The 17,818-nt window shown below is 48.6% G+C and overlaps 1 protein-coding gene across 3 annotated transcripts in view; it reads right to left on the bottom strand.

The window, feature by feature from the left end:
• Positions 1-17,818, bottom strand: part of NTRK3 (neurotrophic receptor tyrosine kinase 3) — a 229,825-nt gene that overhangs the window by 169,165 nt on the left and 42,842 nt on the right. For all 3 annotated transcript variants that reach the window (XM_064456204.1, XM_064456205.1, XM_064456206.1), the window contains exon 4: positions 6,181-6,249. In XM_064456204.1, coding sequence (XP_064312274.1) covers positions 6,181-6,249 — 69 coding nt within the window. The remainder of the gene's footprint in view (positions 1-6,180; positions 6,250-17,818) is intronic.

Below are 17,818 nucleotides of genomic sequence, written 5' to 3' on the forward strand. Positions count from 1 at the left end.
ATGCCCCTTTGAATCTTCTCATAGAACAACATGCTGTTTTGTTTGGGGTTTTTTTTGTTGTTTGTTTTGAAGAACAAACACTGAGTTAAACTTCACTCTGTGGCTTTTCATTAGTTTATTCCTTTTCCATCAAAACACCTAAACCTTTGTAAGACAGTACAAGGCTGAGACAAGTGACTCAAACTCCAAAGCATTAAATAACAGACCAGAGCAGATTAGCACAGTGATTTGGTGGGATTCAAATGACAAGGCATTCCCTGCACTCTACACAGGTACTGCCAGTGCCTCGCACAGGCTTTGCATCCTCTTCAGCATTGCCACAAATCCATCTTCTCCTCAGGATTCCCCCAAGGTCACTACTATCAGCAGGACATAGGATGGCACATGAATAAGAGCCATGGTCTCGGCTAACAGCAGATCAGGTTAACTGGAGTTGTACCCTGGGACCCGGCAGGGAGCTGGGGAGCTCAGAAGCAAGGGGAGACAAATTCTGCTCCATTGCAAACATCCTTATGAAATGAGGCTGCTGGGGAGAGCCGCTGTCCTTTGCACTTAAGGGCAGCTCTGTAAGCAATAGACAGCAGCCTTCCTGGCCCATTGCTAATTCATGAAGGTTCATGAATAATACAGGAGCAGCAGGCTTCAGGGCAGAACTTACCCACGACGTGCCCCAACATCATGGATGTTATTCATTCTAATCGAGACCCCCACAGGGGCTTTTGCACAAATTAACTCTCATCACTGGCTGGATGTGCTGAGTGCCACCGGCAGCTGGCATGGCGCAGCAGGTAGAAGGGGTACAGATGTGTGAACCCATTTTCGCTAACATACACGGCAAAAGCACTCTTGACACAGAGGGATGCCCTCCCTCCTCACTTGCTGCCTGCCCTGCCATGCCAGCCAGCTCTCCAGAGAGGTGCACAGGGATTTCCATGCTTACAGTTGTCCTGCACCTGCCCAAAAACCTGAAACTTAAACTCTCTCCTCAGATTCCATCAGTGTCCCAAAGCCTTGGGGTTTTGCAGGGATGACTGGGAGCTGCAGCTCCTTCCAGCCTTTCCTCCCATGACTTCTGTAACGTGCCCCCTATGACCCTCTGCTTCCCTTCTCTCCAAGGAGAAGCATGAAGTACTTTTTTGCCAAAACCCACTGTTGGGCCAGAAGGCATCGCCATGTGCTGCAGAGATCTCTCCCATCACAGTGGGAAGGATAAAAACTGGTGCTGAAAGGCACAGCAGGGCAGCCACAAGGTCTTCATTGTTGTCACGTGCTTAATGGGTACAGCAGGGCCACAGTGAGAATTAAGACAAGGGGCTCCCTTTCATAAGACGTAGCCAGCACAGCTTACTCCCAAAGATGATAAGTAAACCCAAAGGGCATTTTTCACATATAGACTTAGCCTGGAAATGTTGCCAAAGCATCACTTGGTTACAGGCACTCAGGAGCTGTGCACACTCCCACAACTTTGAAGGCCTTGTTAAAAATGGAAATGCCCATGAGAAATAGCAAGTATCAGAGCCACAAGCAAGCCAGGGTCTCTCTGTACAAAAGCAGCTGCTTTCTGCACTGAGGAGTTGGCCCAAAAAGGGACCAAACCCACACATGACCCAGAGCTGTCCACCAACCCCTGTGTAAAGCACAGGCTTGCAGCAGGGCATGCTCCAGGCACAGTCCCTTCACACAGTGGGCACTCATGTTCAGGACAGAGGAAATGTGGGCCAATCATGCCCTGCACTGTCATTCAAGGGGATGATGACAGCTGAAACCCCAGAGCCACCCAGGAACCAAGTTAACTTTTCAGAGACAGCGATGTTTCAAGCGCCTGGCTGAGCTCAACTTTGTTCCCCGCAGAAAGCTGTACCCATCACCTCCCAGAACTGCCTGGACAGCCTACACCAGGGTGGAAGAGGGATACCATCAGCATCTCAATATGTACTGCGTTAGCCAGGACTTCTCATACAAACAGAGCAGGTTTTTTTTTTCTTAAGGCTAGGCAGCTAGATAAGATGCATGCCTTGTCCCATGCTTCCTCACTCGTCACCTAAAACAAAGCTGTCTGCAGCTAAAGCCTCTCAGAGGGCAGTGGAGATCCTTGCCACGCTTATCCTGTCTGTTTTGATTCACATAAAACTGCTGCTGAGGCTTCCTACACTTGCAATTAAAACACTCTCCTACCTTGGGACTCAGACCACTTCCCTAAGCCTGAGAACCAAAAAGCACCCAACAGAGACAGAACAAAACCTATTTTTGCTTTTCATTTCTATTTATTTCCCAGAACCAGGGCTTCTCCTGGCAGTCCAGCCAGAATTGTTGTTCCCAAACCCCTGCCAGAAAGGGATGGGATAAAGAGGGAGGAACTCAGACAGGGAGCGATGCTAATCCAGCAGTTACACGCCACGCTAATGCAGGAGCAGGCAAGTACCCACTGTCTAGCTACAACTCTATTAAGTGTGACTGTTGGCGGAAATAAGTTTTTAAGCTAGAGGCACAGAGGATGTTAAGTTGGACTCATACCATTAACAGAGATGCTGCTGTGCCCCATCCCAACCAAAGCCTCTTGCTGTAGCATTGCAGAAATCTACTGCAGGGCAAGCTGGCAGGGACTGCTAGTATTAGAAGTGCTGTTAGGCCCGGCAGAGTGGCAAGATGTTCAAGACTACAAGGTTTTATACAACCAAAGATGTAATTGGATCCAGAGTCTTACGTCTTTCTGGGAAGGAATTTCTTGAAATATCAGCCCTAAGCTCTCTGAGGACATGACAAAGGAAGCCAAGGACATGACAGAGGAAACCAGCTGTGACTTCTGGATAAGAAAGGCTCTATGTCCGATGTTTATGAGCTGTTGCATGTGTCAGATGCTTCCCTGTGCACACTCAGCTTCAGACTGAGGAGAGCTGTGCACACATTAGCTCGAGCCCTGCTGGTCAAGGTCAGCCTGTGCTGTGGGAATTAGGGCTGGAGTTACTGGAAACCATTCCAAACCTTGCTTCTGGCCAGGAGAAGAAAGAGATAATATTATTTGGAAGTGTCCCTCATTATTGCCATCCTTTCTTCAGTGAGTCAGCAGAGGAAAAGCTCAGCTCTGTTTGACAAGAAAAGAAACTCTGCTTTAAAGCAATACCATCTTCCCAAGCTTGAGATGCCTTGAATGCAACCAGGCAGCTGTTTCAAGCCCCACGTTCCCATCCACCTTCCTGCTTTCATAGCGTGGCACTATCTTCACATCAGTCTTCTGCTCTTTCCTTCCGTGTTCACCGTGAGTGGCTTTGTCAGGTCTCATGTTCCCTGGCAATCTCCATGTCACATCAATTGTAGTTTTTCTCCTCTGAACGCTCTCCCGGAGGTGATCCTTCCATCACTTCCCTGCCCACTTGCTCCGCTGCTCCAAGCTGCCTTGCTGCACATCGTGGTTTTGCCTTCGATGACTGTACTCCCTCTGGATGCATGATTGCCTGATAGCACTGGGCCACTGGTACTCAATAGGGTGCCTCTGGAGAACACTGTAGACCTGCGTCTGCTTGTCCCACCAACCCTCCCTGTAGACCTAACCCTCTCAAGAAGATCAGACCCTTGCTAGCATCTCTGTCCCTAGGGACTTCTGGCCTCTCCATGGCCATATACAAGTGCTGCTGCTCAGCCTGCCTTCCTCAGGCTTGCTGCCTCTGCATCGGTCTCTGCTGCTCACCACCTTCTCCCTTTCCAGAGAGTTTTGGCTCAACTTCAAGTCCTTGGCTGATGTCAGTCTGCAGCTCCCTTACTAGCTTTCACCAGTGCTTCACGCTCACTTTATGTGGGCCATGTATTCTGTCTCCCTCCCAGATTCTGGAAGCCTCCTTGGAGCTCAGCATGCCAAAAATCTGTCTTCTACTCACCCATCCTCTGCATTTCTAAAAAAAAAAAAAGAAATACAATATTTCCCACTTTTTTGCATCCATTTCTAATTTCTCCTCATCTTGGGGATTTGCTTTTCCTCATCAACAGGTCCCATCCTTCTAGCACTCAGGACCATGACCACCCCAAAGTAGATAACATATGTCTTCACCTTAATTCCCAAGATCTTTATGTGAATGATTATTCAGAGCCCATAGCTCAGAATACACATCCATGCTGTCTTCTCTGAAGCAAATCTGAAGCTCAGCAGGACAGTTTCGTGGCCCCAGGGAGGACACTGCAGGCACATCCCCCTGCCCAATTAACACCTACAACCCAGCAGGTATCATCTAAAATATCCTTCTCCTGTCACGCTTCAGGGAACAGCATCATCCTGTTGTTCTGGTACCGACAGTTCTACCTGTGCTCACATGGATGGAAGGTCCTTAGTGACAAGGGAGAATTTGTCAGGAAGCACCAGTGACAAAGCAATTCTTAGGAAAAAATAAACTTGACCAGGCTCTTACTCCAGGCCAGCCAACAGCAACCCAGACCCTGCAGGCATGCGCATTCATAGGTTTAAGTTGATCACTGGAGCTCTCTCCATGGGGTTGTTTGCCAAGACCCCTTTCACACCAGAGTGGCAGGAGACGTCTGCCCCAGGCTCCAGCCCCATAGTGCCAAGCCTTACGACAGGACACTGCAGACACCACGCATCACATCAGTGCTGCGCTCCCACCCCACCAAATCCCCCTACCCACCAGCCCCATGATCTCCCACATTTCTATCTGTGTTACTTCTTTCGTCAATCAGGGCTTGTTATCTATGAGAAAACCACTCTGAGCACAGCTCCAGCTGGAGCCAAGTAATTCAGATCCTTCCCATTTGCCAGGCTGCAGAGCGCTGGTCCCAAGTGACTTTGCTGACACCCACCAAAGCCACCCAAGCACACCAGCTTCCCAGTCAGTATAACCAAAGCAGGACAACACGGATGCATTCTTCATCAGGTGGGGATAAGCTCACTTTGCTGCCCAAATAGCAGCATCTCAATTCCCTTTGCATTTGGTATTGGTCTTTTGAGCCAGACTTGGGCTAGCAGACCTGGGACATGCCTGAAGAAACAAAATATGACCAAATGGAACAAAGCCACATAAAAACGAGCTCCAGTGGAAGTATACCTATTAATCTGCAGGCTCACCATTACCCCAGGCTCTGCCAGTGCCTCTAGTTCAGGACTGCAGCCCCATTTGCTCCTCCACTCTTGGGTCTCTCTTGGGTAACAACCATCAATCTGAGTTTTGCCAGACGGTGCAATGACAATAAGTAAAGGTCTAAGAATACAAATGACTCATGCTATTAAACTTGAAACCTGAGCCAAGGCTTGAAAAATATTTAGAGCTGTAATCAGTGAGGACACATATTCCAAATTCAGCATTTTAACTCTGCAAGCCAGATTCCCCATCAGAAGGGCGTTTCTCTGTTTTCTAATATCACTATTAGTATTTTTCATTTAACAATTTGACAGAAATAAAATACACTGCAGTAACACCGGTGATAACACACTTACTCCCACTTGAAAGACTGTCTTTATTCTTTCATAAGTCACTTCTAGCTTACAGCTCTATTGATCATCAGTGGGGATGAATGGAGCTTCCCAGGATCCTCTGGGACAAATCCTACATATATATATTTTTTTATTCCCACCAAACAACTATTTCTAAAATTCAACAAAACAGGTCATCAGGGCAACACTGCATTGATTTTGTGTCCACTTATTCTTCAAGCACAGCGCTGAATGCTCTATCAATAATTCAGCAGGCTGAAGGCCACCGGTGCCCCAGGAGAGACACTATCTCATCTCCCACATTGGAGCTGGGAGGTGCTTCGATTGCTAGAGAGCAAGGGAGTCATTCACCTAAAAAGCAGGGGTGTCTTACAAAGCATGTCCATGAGCTAAGGAAAAAACAGTTAGCCCTACCCTACAACAGATGAGGATCAAGTATTTGAGAAGATTCACTCAAAATTTGGCTTAGTAAGTATTTCTAATGTGTTCCAAGAGTTAGTCAACCAGTTACTACCCCAAGCATGACTTGTTCATCATCCTGACGTTAATTAGCCAGGTGCTGGAGAGTTAAAAGAGAAGCAGTTCTGCTCTGGTGCTCTCATACCCTGGAAACCCTCCCAAGAATGGTGCTGCCTGGTGGAGTTATAGGTAATTATTCACAGGCTTCAAAATAGCTCTATTTTTAAATCATTCCTCCACTCAGCCTCCCCTCTTCTCCCAGGAGATACCTCCAGGGTGGGACTTACAGTTCAAAGAGTCGCAGGGTCTGGAAGAGTTGCCATGACAGAGTGGTGAGCCGGTTCCCAGAGAGGTCTCTGAAAATTAACAAGAAAAAAAAAAGTAGTAGTCATGGTAAATAATTTCTCCTGCACATGGCCCTACCGCCTCCACAGAGCTCATCGTCCTCCTCTACAGGGAGGTTGTCAAGTAGTTTAGGACCCAAGTTTAGATTTCATAATGAGCTATTTTAATGAGGACAAACCCAATTGGAAGTTTCTTATTTTACTTAAATTTACCAAGGGGGAAAATTGTTTTTATCCTGCTGCCATGTAAAAAAAATAAAAAATAATCCAAACAGAGCAAGATGTGTCTGATTCTTGCCCATAAATCTGGAGCTCAACCAACCATAAGCAGAAAGAACAAGTCTAATTTCACACCTTGAACAAAAAAAATTAAGTACAAACATCATGTTAAAAATAGTAACAGCCAGGTTAAGCTGACAGCACGATGATTACCCAAGGTGTTATCATATGATCTGCACTATTTGTGTGCCTGAAGTGTCCTGGTAGGGCTACATGTTGTTTGCACCCAGGGGTACCGCTGCTACAGCCGCCAACAGCTCCCCATCCCTCTCTCCATCTGCCCAAACTTGCAAAAAACAAATCTCATCTACCTGGGAAAGCTTTGCAACCCAGCAGATATCACCTCTTCAGCTGAAAGCCAGAGAGGATAAGAGAGTATAAAAGCAACCAAAGTACTAAAAACAAAAGGAAGAAATGTGTTTGGGGTAGACTAAGCAGAAAGAGAAAAACCCCAGGTTTCTAATAGCAGGAGAAGATGGTAACAAAATGCTTTCTGTAGTGGGAAGTCTTCCTGGAGATGCCCGGCCAGCCTGAAAGCTGCCAACCGAGGCACCAATGCATAGGGCGAGCAGAGGAATGGGTGGTCACAGGCTCTGGCAGAAACCCAAACCCCCCCTTATCTATGCTGGCCTCCAGAAAACACAGGAGGTGCTGCCTCTCATCCTTTGCCGAATCCAATGTTGTCCCCACCATCTCCCTCTCCATTGCAAGCCACCAAGTGGGCTGCAGGAAGGTAAGGCAGCTCGGTGCAAGGCTGCAGGAGCCCTCCTGCCTCAGCCCTGCTCACTGGAAAGGGTGTTGAAGTGCCAGAGGCATGAACCACCTAGAGGTTCATTAAACCCTCAGCTGGCCAGAGAGGAGGTAGGGAACAAGGTGGCACAGAGGTGACAACAGGCAGGCCAGCCATCCCAGGCTCAGCCCACAATCCCTGTTTAATTTGCAGAAACATGCAAAAACCAAGAGAGCAAATCCTGGAATGGGTCCTGCCAGCACAGGTCTGATGCATGAGGATATTGGATGAGATATTAATTTGTCACCTTACAGGGTTGCAGCAAGGGCAGACACATGTTGGGCAAATGCAGAGAGGGCACAGCCCGGGGATCGACAAGAAAAAAGCAACTCTGGTCCTGTCCCACCTGACACCAAGCAATACGGCAAAGCCCAAAACCCTGCAATTAGGAGTGGGGAAGCCGCTGCCGCTCACACAGCAAACCATCATCCCAAAGGCTCTCCACAAGCCTGGCAGAAGAATAAGCCTAAACACCACGATGGCACAGTGCTGCATCATTAAATTCTGGCTCTGCTTCACATCAGACTATCCTGCTGCGGAAACCATGGCAAACCACAGGTACCTCATTTCACATGACTAAGATCCCACCATTCCTATGGCTGTAGACAAACTGCTTCCAGCCTCTGATAAAGTTTAGAAAGGCAGCAAAAATAGCAGGTGAAGATAAGCAGGGGGAAAAAAAATACTGTGAAACTCCCTCTCTTATCCACCCCGGAGCACTGAGCACCTGGAAACTTTGCAAAGACAGATGAAAAGTAGGAGGGGAAGGAGCAGCTCCCTGCTACTGAAAAATGAGACAGTAAACTCCCTCCCCCAACCCAGGGAGAAGAAGGAACCGTAAAGGGGGATGCATGAGAGACAGCAAGATGTGGGAGAGAGGCAGAGATGCAGAGGAGGGAGTGAATCTTGATGGAATGTCCTTTCTCAAAGGTCATGTTTTGCTACATTAGGCAGAAATGTCAAGAGAAAATTGGATTCTGAAAGAGAAGAGAAAAAACAACAGGCTTTCCACGCAAATAAGGGAATCAAAAATAGCATGATCGTGTTATTACAATTTAGGACAGAGAGATGGAGAAAGGAAACATCACCACTGATGCAAGGAGCTTTGCCAGGCAGATGTGCTCCGCTTCTCATCTACTATATCCCTGGAAACCAACTCCTACCACCTTCTTCCTCCCCCAGACAGCCACAGCAAGTATTAAGAAAAGAGGAGATGGGTCTTCACTCACACACATCTGGCAGGAGACTATGCTCTCAAAGGGCAAAGCTGGCATCTGATCCAGCCTGACCATCAACCCCTGCAGAGCTGGTCAGGGACAGACACCAACGTCTGTTTCAGATGAACCAGGACACACACGGGGAGGAACATGTTTGTCATTGGAAACAGACATCTTGGACACTTTAAAATGTCAGAAGGGTCCTTGCAATGGACCCTTGCAAAGGTCCCTGATCTCAGAACAGAGACAGAAAGGGGTGCACACATGAACATATATTAAAAATACACAATTTCAGCCACAAAGCCAATGCTCCAAAAATCAGAGATGCCAGGATTGGGTTTCCACATCCAAAGGGTATATCTGCCGACCTCTGCTGCAAAAGATATGGAGCTCCTATGGAAAAACCTCACTGCACAGCACTGATTTTTTCCCCAGAATAGATCCATCCCGTGCGCCGGATGGGGCAGGTTTCCCAGGGAAGATAGCGTGTGACTGCGTAATTAGAGGCAGTATGCACATGAGAAGATTAAATTACGGCTCCACGGGTGAACCTCTGAGCTCCAGTGCTCTGTAACTCCTGTTCAGCACTTGTGAGGTTCCCCCCATGCTCAAACCTCAGCTTTTACCAGAAACTGAGTTTCCCGATATTTTGTAGAGCATAAATAGAGAGAACTGGCAAAAATCAAGGCCCTCCCAGCCAGGACTAAATGTCTTCCAGCTCCAGCTGTCCATTCTGCCTTCCTGCTGCTGTTTCCACGGCTGGAAGTCCATTGTCACCTCCAGATCCCCATTGTTTGCAGTGACCTGAACCCCCACCCTCCTGCACCCATGGCTGGGCAGTACCAGGTCTCTCCTTCCCAATCCATTTGCCTTCCCCCTCATCCAGCTGCTTCTCCCCAGCACACTGAGTCACACTACTTGTCACTCTCCAGCCACTCCCAAATACTTCTCAGCCCAATTTCCTTATCCATGCCCAAATTTCCTATCATATTCCCTGCCTTTACATCTTCTCATCCATCCCCAGTGTCCCAACAAGAGCTGCCACTCCTTGTCTCCCCTACATGCTCTCAAATATTCTTTGCAAAACTTATCCCCTCCAACTGGATCAAGAGCCATTGTCCGAATGTAAGGAAACATCCCAGAGCAAAATCAAGTCTTCCAAGCAAAATCTGCCCTTTGACAAAGTTTCTTCCCCTCCACAAAAGGAGGGTGCAGGTGCTTTGTAACAGAAACATCACCAGTATTTTCAACCACAAGCAAAACAACCCCTTTCCCCCTCTCCCATCCACCATGTCAAACATGTGAACAGGACTTTATCTGAAACTAGAAAGAAATAATTAAAAAAAAAAAAAGTCATTCAGCCAGGAGCAGACACCAAACACAGAAAACTTCAGCCTGATCAATCATAATTGGGCAGAGTTATAAGAAAGTGGAAGCAGTCCTGTAGCGAAGCGTGCCAGACAACCTTTATAGCAGCCTGTGCATCAGCTCCACCTATAATAAAATACGGCACATCACATGTCAAGGAAACACAGGATGAGGGAAGAAAAACACCTTCCCTGCGTATTTCTCAGTGGCAAACAGCAGCCTGTCTCTCTCAGGACAGACCTGCCAACAGCGCTACTGGAGCACACTCAAAGTACTGCTTTGCCATAGGACATTTTCTCCATCACTCACAAGACACTATTTTCCACTAAGGCAGTCTTTAGAAATAGCTGCCAGGCTCCTTTTTGCCTCTGGAGCAGGTTTCAAATGAGTTGGGTAGGGAGAAGGTGTCGGATGAAGCTCGCCTGGACCAGGTCCAGGGCAGCAGACACCGAACCCACTTCTGACACAGGCTCAACACCACTCCGTTCTCCTCCTGCCACAGCAGCCATGCTCCTAAGCCTTCTGCTTTGCAGGCAGCTTGTCATACCATATCCCTAACCAGCCTTCTCCACCAGCAAGCCCACACACACCTCAAAGGTGGAACATTATCACTGAGTGACAGCAAAGTCCTGGTTCCTGCTCTCTCCCTCCATCCATCCTCCTCCTGCTCTTGAAAAGAGGTGAGTGGACATGAGACAAGAGAGGGGTCTGGATCCATGCAGCCCAGAACAAATGGACTTTAGTGCAAAAGGAGACAGCATGTCTTTTCTTCCCTCAATTACCCAGCAGCCAAAAGTGTTTCCACTATTAAAGCCATTTTTATTCAGCTAAATTAAGCCAGATGCCTCATTAATGACACCAACAAGCAGGAGCCCCTGTAATTAAACTGTAAGCTATATTATGCTGTTCAGCCCAATGCAATGGTAGAAACACTGCTGCTGGGGAGGGACCCCCCTTGCCTGTCCCTCCTCCACACATCTCCGTCCCCCACTCACCCTTATTTCCAACCTGACACATTTAGTTCTGCATGACAGAAGTTTTTCACACATTTTAATAACACAGTGCTACTCTGAAAATCCTGGTCGGGGTGGGGGGGATTAACTGCATAGAACAGCTGGGACTGAGAGAGCATGAGCAACTGCCTAGCAGAAATGAGGAGAGATACACGTCCTCAGCTGCAGCTCCCAGCACTGGATACCCTGGTGGCACCGCGTGGGTCTCCATTGATACCCCCTGTGCTCTAGGCACAATGGGTGCTTCCCATCATCTCACAGCTCACTGCTGCCTTGACCGGGTGCTGGTGGCAGCAGGACAGAGCCATGCAGGCAGCCTCACATGCTGCTGTAGGTGTAGAGGTAGCTCCATGCAGGCTTCATTTCTGCAGCAAAAGCCGCTAAAACTTTGGGTTTGAACTAGAGAAATGCTGGAAAGTCACTCTGGAGCTTGCTTGTCCCTGCCAGATAACTCCAGTGACCTCTGAAAGCAATGTTACACTCCCCATTGCGTGCCCTGCCCTCCTCTTCCCTCTCCCCTCCTTTTCCTGTTTAGTAAGCAGCTTTGCTCATTAAGGGAAAAAATGTACTATCCTCCCTTAATGAATGTGCTAAAATTACCCCAGTGAGTCCCAGAAGCTATGGCAGCATAGGCCTTCCCACAAATTAGGCTCTGCGAATATTAGACTCAGTTGAAATCTCTGATAGCTCAGCACAAAACCCCAACAGGACAGGCATGAGATAGAGCCTGCAAAAGCACCGGGCAATGACAAGCACCTGCAAGCCTCGCATGCCCACAAAGCAGAGTTAGCAGAATGGGACACAGCGTTAAGTTGGTCAGCTTGAGATTTCATAGCTGCTAGCAGTTTTTGCTAGCTCCCTGTCCAGGCTCGGCACCAGGACATGTGTATTTGTGCTATGGAGGGTAAGACAGTTTACAGAGGTCTTCCAGCCATGGCTCGGCATTTCCTGCAGTCCAGTTCTGCTTCTTGGGCAACCCCTTAGCAATGCCCAGGTCTACTGGCTGCAAACACAACAGAATAAAAAAAAAGCCTACAAGGTCCAATCTTCCTTTGTGAGTATGGACAGAGTAATTATTTTCTCATGTCCACAGGTACTGTCCTGCCCCTTGTAAGGTATCTGTCACACAGCATGTCCCATCACATTATCTCATCCCCTCAAATTACTACTTGTTCCAGGGCTAGAGCCAGAATTTGCAATAATTTCCCAAATTCAGAGCGTCCTGCATTAGAGGAGAGCAAGAGACCATCATCAGTGACGTGCAAGAAGAGACCCTGACACTCCACATGCACACCCGCTAGTCCTGGAATTGCAATGCAGGAGGAAGAACCACCAACCCCTCTCTATTCCCCAGCTGCACAATCTTAATTTGTAAAATCCCAGCTGTCACTGAAAGAGGGCTAAAGGAGGTGGAAGGGGCTGGTCTCCTGCATTATTCTTTAAAAAATAACATTACAAAACAGAAGTTGCAGAACAAGTGGGAAGCTGTAAGGCACCACGCCTCCATCACAGGGCTCCCGCAGCCGGCGCCAGCAGCACATCTGCCCCACGCCTCTCCTCCCACTACCTTTGCCAATGCAACAAGTCATGTCCTGCTGCTGCCTTCATCACAGCCCATCCTGAAACACTTTAAAGGCCATTTTAAAGTCCGTCTCCTACCCCATGATGCTTCCACACCCTCAAATTCATCTCTTCTGAGGCATCTCCAGCTGCATGAAGCTTTGTTTGGAGACAAATCATCCCTCAGAGCTTACTGTTGCTCACAGTTTTAATTCAGCACATGGTACAGATGGGAAGCCATAAGCAGATGTGGGTAATATTGTCCCCTATGCTCCGAGGTGGATCAGATGCAGGGCTCTGGCCCTCTGGACTACATTCATCTCTCCCTTGTTGTGTGCAGTTTCCACTGCTCTTATCCAAAGACATCTGGGCCCTCAGAGGACCCAAGGAAAGGTTAAAAGCTGGGTCAGCCCTGCAGTTGCTTTCTCTTTGCCTGCCAGCTTCCCTGCAGGGCAGAATCCAGCAGCATCCATGGAACATGCCAGTCTTCTGCTCAAAGAAAAGAAAAGTCAACCTGCAACTGGCAAGAGCCCTTCCCCAGGGCTGCCCTCCTCCAGCTGAGACATCCTCAGGGCTGCTCTGCCCCCACCCCATCTCTTCTCTCTGAAACTGTAGTAATTTTAGATCCATTAGGCCTGGAATATAACTGTATGCTGGGCTTTTCTCCTGCTTCAGCATGCAGAAATAATACTGGAGATGCATGCCGATTGAGAATAAGGGTTGCCAGCCAATATCTCCAGTGAGGGATTGGGTTTATCCTGCCTGTTTGCTTCAAGATGCATGTTTCTTTGAGCTAGGAACAGAGAATGACTGTGGAATGCCTCTTACTCACAGGTTTCCAGTGGACCCAGAGCAAACCAAATCACTCCATGCACAAGAAGAGAGTTCTGTGCTGCAGCAAGGCACAGCTCAAGGAGACAGTGCAGGGATGTGTCCAAGGGGCATTTCCCAGCATCTCCAAGTACACAGTGACACCAGAACCCAAAGACGTGCCCTTCCAGGCCTCTGAGTGTTTCCTACCACCTCCACCTTGAATACACTGAAGCAGCAAGGACAGGTGCTCAGGAGGTACCACTCCAGCTGGGACATCACCCCAAATGTGCAGGGAGGCACTGGGAGAGCTGAACAAGGTCCACAAAGGAGCCTCAACTTCAACACATTAAGCACAGTGCTGCTGGGACAGGGACTGGTCCTCCTGCTACCTCCAGAACTAGAACTGTACTCTCAGCTTTTAGAGGGCTCTTGCATCAAATTTGTGTTGGGAAAAAAAATCCCCACCTACTTGGATGCCCAGAAATCAATGAGCCCTGAATAATCTCAAACATTGTTCTTGCAGGGGGGTAGTAAAGAGAAAAGTAACAGCTGTGCCTGAGCTCCGATTTGCCTGCCTTGGGAGGGGTGCCAGAGGCTGCAATGGGCTGGTATGGTACCAACAGCTCTGCAGAGCCTCTAAAGAAAGGAAGGGATACAAATATGAATATATATATATACACACACATATATATCTCCCAGCAATAGCAAAACAGCAGGGCATAAGGCAGGCTAAGCTCTCGGCAGACACTGCTAAATGGTTTCCAATTAATTAACTGATTACATGATAGAACAGAAGGGGATTCAAGTGAGTGCTGTTGACCTTTAAGAATAATTAATATCATCAGGATCGCAAAACTCGTCCAAGAAAAATAATTAGGAAGATTCTAATATTGCCTGCAAAGCCACATTGAAGGGGGAAAGGAAGGTTCTGGTTAATTCAAAGGCACAATCCCAAGTATTTTCTAGCAAATCCATTTCTCCCTTACACTTGCTTCCTCCTGCAGAGCTCCCCCAACACATGCTTCTTCCTTACCCCAGTCAACCCTCCCTCCCCAGATCCATTTTCCCCATCACCTTTTCTACACACCATCCCCTTTCTGCTCCGTTTCAACCTTCTTTCCTAACGACTTCTTGCTCTAATCCTGTCTTGCAACTGTCTCTCTCCAGACTGGTCCCTGTCCCTCCCACAGCCACATCCCATCCCTGCTCATCTTTGACCAGCCCCAAGCTCCACTCTCTGCCTTTCTGCACTTCAGGAAGAAGCCCTGGTCCTTCCATATGACATGGATCCACTTTTTATTCTCTAGTCACCACTGGTAGCTTCATAGGCTGACAGAAGGCAAGCGCTACACATAATCCCAGAAAAGGCCTTCCCTGCTTTCCCTTAGCAGTCAAATCCATCACAAAGGCTGGTCTGGGAAGCAGATGCAAAAGATGCACAGCAGCAGGAGAAAGTGAAAGATGGGGAACTCATAATAGGAGAAAAGGGAGTCACACCTCACCAAGCACATGGATACTCCCACCTCGCTATATTTTTCCTTACTTCTTTCCCAGTTTGCTTGGCCCACAGTTCCTGCATGGGAGAAGGGCTGGAAAGCCACTGAGCCAAGCAGGAACTGCAGTGGTGAGCTTCCCAGAGAAGGTCACTTGAACACACTGGAAGGAAGGTTGCATGAGCGGCCAACATTTCTTGTGATGGAAGAGTACAAAAAAAAAAAAAAAAAAATCACAAACCACATAGCCCTGGAATGAAACCCACCTTTTGCAGTGAATAAATAAGTTTCCTCTGCTGCTTATTATCGTTAAAACTTCTGTGGCTTGACACTTCACTAAATTATAGATAAAAGGAAAAATGGTCTTCCTGGGCTCAGAAAATCAGGCTCCTGCCAAAGAGCTGTGTTTACACCAGCTAATGAAAAGAAAGCCTGCCATTAGCCTACAGCACTCACCCCACCTCAGCGGGGAACAGAGCTACTTGCACCCACAGCACAGGGGCCCAGGAACAGCAGCTGGACACTACGAGAGAACAGAACTGGGAGGCATGCAGGGGCAGTGGGCAGGTATGGGGAGGTGCACACATGGGGAATGGCAGACCATAGAGACCACACCGTGAGCCAGTGGAGATGGCAGCTGCCATCTCCCATGCTGTGCAGAGGCTCCTGTCTGCCACAGGAGGTGAGGCTGATGTGCTCCAGCTACACCTCATCAAACAGCAAGAAAAACACTCGGCTTAGGAGACAGACAGCATTAAGCAGGGAGCTGCCTTGCACCAGGCTGCTGCTTGCCTCCAGGGGCCCATGGGGTTGGAATGCAGAGTAAGGAGGCAGCAGATACCTGGGAGCACACTTGAGCATGGGCATAGCCTTTTGGGCAGAAATGTTCCTATTTGCAGTAGCTGAGCACACAAAGAAGAGTAATGTTCCAGAGACCTGCCTGCAGCTACACCTGAGCCATGGTATGATGTGCCTCATCACAGCCCCAGGAACACTTGGCTGAGGGGGACAGGGAACTGTTGGTGACTTAATACAGTCAGAGTCCAGCAAAGCTTGCTTGCTACACTCCTCACTTTTAACTATCCCAAAAGCAGAAACATGTTTTGTCTTTCACAATTAGCTCTGTCAAAAAAAGACAAGAATATCTGGACACAGTAGTTACATGTTTCCTGCTCTTCTTAGTACCTGTTGTACTTAAACAGAAGTCTCTTTTACCTGCCCATTATCTTCAGATATTGGTCACTGTGAGGAATATTTTCAAATTAAAAGACTAATCACCATGAAGCACTGAGTGCTTCAGTCTGCAGCAGGCATTCCTTCATTATTCTGAGACAGCAAATTGCCCGCAATTATCCACATGCACAACTGAATACAACAAACGTTTTGCCAAAGCCCACAGGTTGCGGTTGCAGTGAGGTTGGACAGCAGTCCTCCCAGAGAACTACTCATGTGAGAAACCCACAGACAGCAAGCAGCAGGGTAGCAGTGCTGCAAGACAATTTCGTTCACTCTGCAGAACAAAGCCAGTGCCAGGAGCCACTGCAGTTCAGAAAGTTTATATTGCATCTGTCAAACAGGCATCTCAGCAGACTGGCTTCATAGCAGGGGAGATGGAAGAATAAAGGTGCAGCTGGCAGTGAAGCCAGGCTGGCCATCACTCAGGTGGGCTCACACCTGATGGATTGATCCACCTTGTACCTGCAGTCAGGTGTGCACAGCCACTGCTCCACTCACTGGCCTAGGGTGCTTGGCTGGGGCTGGAAGGGGAATGAGGTTGTTCCAAGAGAAGGGCAAAGGAGGCAGGGGCAGCAGGCAGGGAGGCCAAGCTGCAGGTTAGAGCTGAGCAAGAGGCAGGGAAGCTGGGAAGCTTCAGTGCAGGCAGGGAGCAACCTCCCTGCCAGAGGCCTGCCCTGTCAGATGCCAGGCTGCAAGCAGAGATGCAAGGAGGGCAGAGGCCTGGATGAAGCCAGTGCCCATGCTGTAGGCAGGGTGGCTGGGGCTGGTTCTAGGCTACAGAGAGGTCAGAGCTGATTTGGCAGCAAGGACGCCCAGATGCAGGCAGAGAAAACAGGAGGTTGGAGAACTGAGCTGGAGGAAGGGAGGCCTGGAAATCTGGAGGGTGGGAGGCAGAGAGGCCCAGTCTGAGGCAGGAAGGCTAGGTCTGGGCTGGAGGCCGGGAAGCAGGGAAGGCAGGAAGGTCAGCATCTGGGTTGGAAGCAGGAGGCTGGTGGCTGCGGGCAAGGGGGGCGCGGGCAGAACGGAGCCTGCCGGCCCTGTCCGTGGTGCTGAAGAGCGGCCGCGCGGGGCGCCAGGCACGGCCCCACCCGACGGGACACCCGTGGGCACCAGTAGAGCTGCCATGCATGACTTCACGGCACGCCAGAGGACAGAAGACATGAAACATACTCATCCTCAGCCACTAGGCAAGTCTACAGACACAGTTACCCACATCTCCTGGGGAAGACAAACCTCTGGCTTTTACCAGCAGCCTTGTAAGTAATCCCTGGTCTCTTGCATCTGACATAATACACAGCTCATCCCTTCACAAATACAAATGAGGGGAGGGGTATGGTGAGAAACTCCACCCCTTCACCCAGTTTTCTAATAAAATTTTATAATTCCAATAAAACACATGACTGCTTAACTTACGACATCTAAACTCTTGCCTAGTCACACAACATCATGAATTAATGTCCCATCGTTCATGTCCTGTCATACCTTATTGCTCAAATAACATATGATTTTAATGTTTCTATTTTTCTGCCCTGGTGTTTATCGCCTGTACATCAAAAAAGGAAAATCAGCCCTACAATCACACTGTTGGTAAACCAGTATCATGGAAAGAAAGATGTCAGGTGAGAACTTCTGCAGTCACTTAAAATTCACTCGTCCTGTCATGATTGCTCACACTTTCTCCCAGCAGCTCTCAAGCAGGTTTCCTTGACCTCCGGTCCCTCCTGGGGAGGGTCGTCCTCCCTGTGCAGCACCTCTCACACTGGCATATTCAAGTAGGACATGCCTTGCACCACATCTAACAAACTGAGCCAC

This window comes from Phalacrocorax carbo, chromosome 7 (genome assembly GCF_963921805.1).
Source record: "Phalacrocorax carbo chromosome 7, bPhaCar2.1, whole genome shotgun sequence".
NCBI lineage: Eukaryota > Metazoa > Chordata > Aves > Suliformes > Phalacrocoracidae > Phalacrocorax > Phalacrocorax carbo.